General features: G+C 63.1%; 1 protein-coding gene across 1 annotated transcript; it reads right to left on the reverse strand.

Annotated features, from left to right (window-relative positions):
- Positions 1 to 247: 247 nt before the first annotated feature.
- On the reverse strand, positions 248 to 1574 carry FOXL3 (forkhead box L3). Its single transcript, XM_037057723.1, has 3 exons — positions 1468 to 1574; positions 946 to 1114; positions 248 to 631 (listed from the first exon to the last, which is right to left on the reverse strand). Exons 1-3 carry the CDS (start codon positions 1572 to 1574, stop codon positions 248 to 250), a joined length of 660 nt encoding a protein of 219 aa, XP_036913618.1.
- Positions 1575 to 8256: the final 6682 nt, after the last annotated feature.

Below are 8256 nucleotides of genomic sequence, written 5' to 3' on the forward strand. Positions count from 1 at the left end.
ACCCCAAGTGAGACAGGCAGCCGGTGGGGTGTCCTGCATGGGCGCCGTGTTCTGAAACGGTGAGCGGCTGACGGCCACAGACCAGCTTCCCCTCCAGCCCTGGCTGGATCCAGACCCAGCGTGAGCTGCAGGTTTGTCCGATGCTGCAAAACCTAGCTTCTTGGGTTGATGGGAGACTGACATCACCCAGGAGACCCCCACTGGGTGGGTGCCAGACCCTGAAGGAGCAAGCAGCCTCAGCACCCCTTCACATTGTCCGAAAGTGGAGGTTCACCTGCTGGGCCTCCTGCCCACTGGGTGGCAACCGGGGCCCGGGAAAGGGGTCAGGGGAGGAGAGGATGTAGTCAATGCTGAACTTGATGTCCTTGTGAGGCCCCTTGCCCAGGCCGGCGGGGCTGGCGGGGGTCGGTGGCTCCTGGCGGAGGGCCAGGGACCCCGTGGCAATGGCCCGCTCCTGCGGACCAGGGGGACCCTGGGCACAGCCCCCTTTCGCCCCCTCACTCTTGACCCCGCGCCGACGCCGGCGCCGCCTGTAGTTGCCATCTTCAAAGAGGTCCAGCAGCGACTCGCAGCCACCAGCGAACGTCCAGTAGTTGCCCTTCCCCTTCGCGTGGCCCTCCGTCCTCGGCACCTGGGCAAGCGACCAGCGAGGGGGGCTCAGCACTGGGCTGCCCACCCCCCCCGAACGGAGCCCCTCCCCCCGAACGGAGCCCCTCCCCTCATCTGGGCTCCCATAAGGCACAGGGTAGTTCCAGGGGCTGGGATGGTGGGGGCGGGGGGTTGGCCTTGTTGGAGGAGCAGGAGGGCGAAGCCCAGTTTGCCGAGAACGACCTTTCCCCGTGCCTCCTCCTGCCACCCCCCTCCCGGCCCCGAGGTGACTTGACCCAGGAGTCCCCAAGCCTGGGACGCTCAGGGATGCACGAGAGGGGCCGGGGCGGGGCTCACTTTGACGAAGCAGCTGTTCAGGGACAGGTTGTGGCGGATGGAGTTCTGCCAGGCGCGCTGGTTGGCGCGGTAGTAGGGGAACTTGCGCATGATGAAGTCGTAGATGCCGGACAGGGTCACCCTGCCCGCGGGGCTCTGCTGAATGGCCATGGCGATCAGCGCGATGTAGCTGCAAACCCGGGTGCGTCAGGCCGGGGAGGAGCGGAGCGCCCAGAGCGAGTCCCAAGCGCCCTCCCGCCGGCCCTTCCCAGACGACCCGGGCGCCTAGCGCGTTGGAGGGGAGAGCAGAGCCGAGGAGTCGCTCTGGGCGTGGCCCCCGGAGCTCCCTGCTCCTCGCCTCCTCTGGCCCCAAAACCTCTGGCTCACAGTTCTTCAGCTCCCCCCGCCCCCGACCTCTAAACCTGTGGACCGAGGTGTCCCTTCTCTGAGCTCCGCCCGAGAGAAGAAAGCCTTTCCTCCTTCTGTCCCGGGCAGGTTCCCGCTCTCGAGTCCCTGCGGAGGGTGCCCTGACCCCGCGGTCACCTGTACGCGGGCCGCGTGAGCCGCTTTTCCTGGTCCGAGCCGCCCGCAGGGTAGTCGTCGGCGTCGTAATTGAAGCAATTATAGGGATACTCCGAGCTGTCAAACATCCTGGCGCGCGGCGCTGCCGCCTCCACCGCGCTGTCCGCCGGTCGCCAGATCTGCGCTGCGGGACGCTCTCCTCCAGAGCTGGAACCTGGGCTTCTGGGGTCCCCGCCCGCGCCCACCCCGTTCTCTCACATCCAATCCCGGCGCGGGGGAGGCCCCAGCCATCGTTAAAAGGCGGAGGAGAGCGGAGCAGGTGACCCTCTGACCGTAGGGAAGTGGGAGGAGGGTGGGGCGCCGGATGGTCCCACAGGCGGGCGCCATCTGCTGCCTCTCCTCGCTGCCCAGTGCCCTTCCCAGAGCTCCCGGCAGGACCCCAGAGTAGAGGGTCTGGGGCCCTGGAGCCAGAGCTGGGGTCCCCCAGGGCTCGGTGCACTGAGGGACTTCTCCTGGGAGCTGGTTGGTCTGTGGGTCCTGGGTGCACCTGGAGACAGGCAGGTTCTTCCCAGGCACCTAGATCCCCAGAGAGGACTTTTGGGCTGCAGGTCAGAAATGGGGCAGACTGGTGGCTCCCTCCCCTACCAGTCTCCCACCGCCTCTTACCCTCTTTCTGCCCGAGAGCAGAGGAGTCCAGCTGGGGTGGGGTGGCTGTCCACCCGGGGGTGTCACTGCCTGGATCAGAGCCTGTCCCTACACACACGATCAGCACTTCTCTGGCACCCTGTGTCCTCACAGCTCTGAGCCTCACTGCACACAAGTGCGCCTCCTCCGGGGCCCCCAGGCCAGCTTGGGGCCCCCAGGCCAGCTCCGAGCCCCGCAGCCCGGTCAGCGCTGAAACCCAGCCCCGCACGCCCGGGCAGCAAAGACGCCGCCCCCCACCCCCCCCGAGGGCCGAAGCCCCTGCTCCGGGTGTGAGCGGAAGAGAGGACCAGGGAGTTTGGAGAATATTAGGAAAAAGAAGTGAGGTGGGAGTTTGGGACCGGGGCTTTGTTTCCCCACGGAGGTGCCACCCCAAGGAATTTCCTCGAATAATCCACAGAATTCTGCCTGTGATCCAAGCTTGTGCATCTTCCTGGTGCCAGAAACCCTTCCCTTGAGCAGCGCCCTGAGCTCTGGAGAGGCCTGTGCTCTGTCCAGCCAGCAGGCCCAGGGCTGCCAGTGCCGCCTGAGGCCCCGTGAGGAAGGGTGGCCACACCGAGGTCTGCTGGAAGCTCTGAGGTGGCCATGCCGTCGCCCCTCCGCTGTGGCGTCGTGGCCACCTGGCTTTGCTCAGCGGTCTGAGACCCACTCCGGGGCCCCCTGTCGTCACCACAAGCAGGCACCCAGGGAAGCGTTTTGGGGTGCAGGAGCACAGCGTGGTGCAGCCCCTCTCCAAAACATTCTGGTGGTTTCTGTAAAAACTGAACATGCTGCGACCACCACATGACCCAGCAGCTGCACCCGGGGCAGTTTTCTGGAGGAAATCACGCAACACCTGTGCGCAGCCTGCACGGCAGCTTTATTCGTGACTCCCCCGGGTGGGCATTGGTCCAGACCACCTGCCACAGGGAGACAGTGGGACAGGCTGTGGTGCGTCCACGCCACTGGGCACCACCCGGCAATGCAAAGGAGCCAGCTTCGGAGAGCTGCGCACTGGGAGACTCTCTGACCGGGTGAACCGTGCTGGTCTCAAGGGTCCCATACCCATGGTGCCAACTAAACAAACTGAAATGACAACATGACCACTCGGAGAGCAGGCTCGTGCCTGCCAGGGGTTGGAGGAGGTGGGGGCCAGAGGGACGTGGTCCCCGCTGCAGCAGGTGACCCGAGGGGCTCTGAAAGGGTCCATGTCTTGAGAGCATCAGGGTCCCGGCCCCAGTCCTGGTCCTGGTCCCCAATAGGGTTCCCACGATGTTGTTGCCACAGAAGCTGGGGACAGGGTGCCTGGGACCTCTGGGCTTTACGTCTTATGGCCGCGTGGAATCTGCAAAGATCCCCAAATGAAGACTTTAATTAAGAACCCCGAAAGGCTCTGGCAGCCCCCAGAACCCCTCGTGCTGTGGTCACAGGAGCTGCATCCCAAAGACGCTGATGCCCTGAGGACTTGCTGACCCCACAGGGCGGCTCGGGTGCTGAGTCACCCGTCAGCCCCCAGGGACAGAGCCCCCTCCCCGCCCTTCCGCTCCGTGTGGGGCTTGCCCTGCTGAACTGTGGTGCCCAAACCCACTCGCCTGCCTGCCCCCATCCCTCCTCCGTCTCCTTCCTTCCAGGAGGCTGGTCCTGGGCTTGTCCTCCTGGGGGCCCCACGGGCAGGCAGAAGCCAAGGGAGATGAGGGATCGGGCCCGGCAGAGCTCTGGGCCCATCTCCACCCCAACCTGCATCAGTGACCATGTGCTGTGGCTCGAACACTCGCCCCTGTGACAGATGATGCCATGACTTCACCGCAGCCTCCTGGGCTGACCCAAACGAACCCTGCTGGGGCTGAATTTCAAGTTGCTCCCACCCAGAGCCCTGTCCTGTTCTCCTCCCTGCCCGGTACAGCCCTCACTTTGTGGGGCAGCACGCTTTGGGCTCCCCACACCTGGTGTGCAGACTCTCTTCCCTCGGCCAGGGTGTACTCTGACCCCAGGGCACAGGGGACGGCAGTCTGGGCCTGCTCCCTCAGCTGGTGGACCTCGGGGCCCGGGTTTGACACCCACTCTGACTCAACAGCACGTGCTACCCAAACCCAGGGCTAATGGAAAACCCTGAAGCCCAAGCGGCGTGGAGGCAGAGCCTCCCTCCCACCTGCCGTCTGCGCTCCTTTGTTCCCCTGGGAACAGCCCCAAACCCCACCAGGACCTTTGTGACTCCGCCCCCACCCCCACCCCACAGGTGCAATCCAGCTCCCAGTGTGAAGGTGGCAGATATGTCCCAGGAGGCGGCCAGTTCTGCTGGAGCCTGTTTGGGGCACAGGCCGCTCATCCCCCAGCTGCTGTAGGGCCAGCCCTGTCACCCGTCCCAGCAGACCCCTGGGAGTCCCTTGCACCTGCACACGGGGCCTGGACGGCTTTTGGGTCACCTGCCAGCTGCTTCCAAAGCCACCAACACAGAACACAGTTCATTTGCAGCCAACAAAGACAGAAGCCACCACAGAGGATGGTCCTAGAGTGACCCACTGAGCATACCTCTCGTTGGCACCCACGATGACGAAGCCAAGCCCTGGGGCCCCTCTGTGCGAGAAAATGCTCCCACTCATCAGGCACATTCTCCGAGCGCTTGCTGTGGGCCAGCACGGTTCTGGGTTCTCCATGTGTGCGGAACCCACCTGACTGCCACCAGCCAGCGGTGAGCAGGCTGCTGGGAGGCGCTCGGCTTGCACCTGGCAGAGGCGGATGTCACACAGACCTCAGCCTCCCTTAGCAAAGACCTGGAAGAAGTCACCCTAACCTGGTAACAGTGGTGACCTCTGGGGAGAGAAGAGCCTTGGAGCTTTAATTTTTATGAGGACAGTGTACTTCTTGTGTAATCAAATGATGTAGGAATCCACACTGATTTCTGCAACGTCTTTGATTGCTGGGCAACCCACTGCCACAGGCTCCGTGGCTTAACCTGCCGCCTGCTCACCAGCATTTGGCTCTGTGGTGAGCAGCAGGCACTGCGCACAGGGCACAGGCACCCTCGGCAGCAAGGCCAGAGCTGAGGGTGCAGGGCAAGAAGCCCCCCTGCTGGGAGACATCACCCCAGGCAGCTCGTCTGAGCCCGGCTTACCTGCAGCCCGTAGCCAGTGGGAGGCTGGAGACCCCGGAGAGGCAGAAGCCGGGGTGGGGTGGGGGGCCCAGCAGCTCTCCCCACGCTCCCTGGATGTGCGGGATGCACCCTCCCCCCACCATGGCGGAGAAATAACCGAACTGTTCGCTTGGTTAATTGAATAGAAGGTGAAGGCTGATTGGTAAAAAAAAAAATCTTTCCAATGAATTTCGGTTTTTTAGAATTCTGAAATAATTACTTGACTTCTTTTTATTTTTTTAAGATTTAATTTATTTTTAGAGAGAGGGGAAGGGAGAGAGGGAGCGAAACATCAATGTGTGGTTGCCTCTTGTGCACCCCCTACTGGGGACCCTGCCTGCAACCCAGACCTGTGCCCTGACGGGGAGTCGAACTGGCAACCCTCTGTTTACAGTCCAGTGCTCAATCCACTGAGCCACACCAGCCAGGGCTTATTCCTAAAAACAATTTATTAATTAATTTGGGGCCCCTAATCTTTAGCCAAAAATTTCCTTAAAATATCACCAATAATGGCGGCATCAGCCGCAAACAGGCAGTGATGTCCCACGGTGTTGTCATGAATTCCAACTTCTCGGACGATCTCACGAGTGAAGTGCTGCTGTTCAGACCATTGACAGGCGCTCAGAGGTGACTGACTCGCCCAGAGTCACGGCACTGCTGTGGGGTCAGCCCGTGGCCCTGGGGACCCTCCCGTGTGTCCACCAGCCGCCTGTGCAAGGTCGTGCCGCAGGGACATCTGGGAACGGTGAGACAGCAGCAGGGCTGCAGCCCAAACTGGGGACCTCTTGGAGACCTCGGTTAAGTGGGCCGGCCTGGTGGCCCTCAGCACCAGGGCCGCTGGGACGTCCAAGTTCAGAGCCATGAATTGGTACCGTTGATGGATGTCACTCATGACTCCCCACACCAGAGTGGTGATGGGCAGGGCCCATCGGTGTCCACACCGACGTGCCACTGCTGTGGGAGTCTGTGGTCTCCCAGCGCAGCCAGGACACACATGTGAAGCTCACAGGGGAGTGAATACCACGAGGAGGGAACTTGGGGCTCTGCTTGGGGGCCCCCCGGGAAGGCACACCCTTGGCTGTAGCAGCGTGGGGCCCAGGGCACAGGGAGGGTCCGGAGTGCCAACACCAGGACGTGGAAGGAGAACCGGATGTGGCCAGGGGGCTGGTGCCCGGGCCGGTGCTGGTGCTGGGTTTGTGGGGATGGGGGAGGGGCAGGTGCCTCTGTGGAACCTGCCAAGCTCAGTGGTGAGGGACAGGCATCGGGGGTCAGCGGGGCCGACTGTGCAGACCTGCTCCTCAGCCTTGTGCAGCGAGGACCTGGGGTGTGGGGGGCTGTGCGGCAGGCACAGGGGTGCGCGCCTTGCTCCAGCCTCGTGGGGAAGCTATGGTGGCCGTGTCGTTCTGGAAACGCACGGCCTGGACCATGGTGGGGTGGCCTGAGAGGACCTGCAGAGGCAACTGCCGCTGGGGACCAGGCACGTCCTCTCCCGGGGAGACATAGGAGCAGCGCTCAGAATCAGGATCAACGCCGTGCTGCTGGCCTGGGGCAGAGAGCTCTAGGCTGGAGGCTGTGCTTCTGGAAGCTTCCGGGGGGGCCAGAGTGCTTCTGTAACTTCCATCGACTTCCGGATGAACTCCAAACTTCTGGTTGGAAAGCGCGTCTGTAGATATTTATTGTTGTGCGGAACTTGTATTAACACTCAGCAGGTATCTTCGGAGCACCGTGTTCTGGTGGGGAAGTGGAGGGCAGGACGCCTGGGGCTTCGGGGCTGGCCTGGGCTGGCCCCGTGAGCTGGACACTGACAAGACAGGCTGGCCTGCTTGGAGCTTGGACGGCTGGCAGGGGCCTACCTGGCTGGGGGCCCGCCTGCCCGGCAGCGGGGGTGTCTGCGTCACTCAGACTCGGGCATCCTGGCAGCCCGTTCTCAGGAGCAGGGGGACCCCATGCCCGGGCTGGCTCTCTCTGTCCTGCCGTTCCCAGGCTGCCCTCTAGAGGGCGCAGTGGGACAGGGCCTGGCCTTACCCTGCCTGCCAAGGGCGAGGGGCTTGCGGGGACCTCTGGAGAGTGCACCTGGAGGAGACACTGACCAGGGCTGAGGCCCTGGTGTCACCCCTCGCCGCCTGACCCCACACCGCTGACCCAGTTCTGGGCAGTCGGCCCCAAGGGCTCCTCTCCTGCTTCCTCTCCCCACTTACCCCATGAAAGCCACGAGGCCACCGAGACGGGGTGGGCCCTGTGCCCAGCTCCCAGAAGGCCTGGGCTCCACGCCGTCGGTCCTCCTGGCCCACACACCCCTTCCTCTCAGATGCCACCTCCCAGTAGGGTGAGCAAGTCCCCTTCCGGGCCCCCAGCACATACACGGGGGCTTTGTGTTTCTATTGTGCCGATTGGTCTGAGGCCCACCTTCCCCCACCTTGGGCCAGACCCCCACCCCTGCCACCCACAGCAGAGGCCACTGGGCCCCTTTGGGTGGGGGACCGTGACCCACGGTGGCTGGGCAGGGGTGGGGGTCAGCGGGAGGGCCCAGCAGTACCCCTGTGGACAAGGCACTGTTCCCTTCAGGCCCCAGCGGGTGGCCTTGGTCCTCGTCCGCGTCAGACTTCTGGACGGGTGCTGGGAGTGGAGTATGTCCCCGCGCCCACGGTGGGCCCCGTGCACACCTGGAGTTACCTGCTCATTCACTCGCTCCAACTCCGGAAATGGCTTCTGCCCTCAGAGCCACCCGGTCTGCTGGCCTCTCGATCCTCCCGAGCGAGGTCCCAAACGACCAGGGAGGGGATGGGCTTTGATTTTTCTCCATTTTATTTATTTATTTTAATATTTATTTATTTATCTTTAGAGGGGAAGAGAAGGAGAGAAATATCAATGTATGGTTGCCTCTTGTGCATCCCCTGCTGGGAACTGGCCTGCAACCCAGGCATGTGCCCTGACTGGGAATTGAACCTCGATCGTGAGATTCTCAGGCCCCCACTCAATCCACTGAGCTACACCAGCCA

This window comes from Sturnira hondurensis, unplaced genomic scaffold, assembly GCF_014824575.4.
Source record: "Sturnira hondurensis isolate 20B ecotype Veracruz unplaced genomic scaffold, ASM1482457v3 Scaffold0009733, whole genome shotgun sequence".
Lineage (NCBI taxonomy): Eukaryota > Metazoa > Chordata > Mammalia > Chiroptera > Phyllostomidae > Sturnira > Sturnira hondurensis.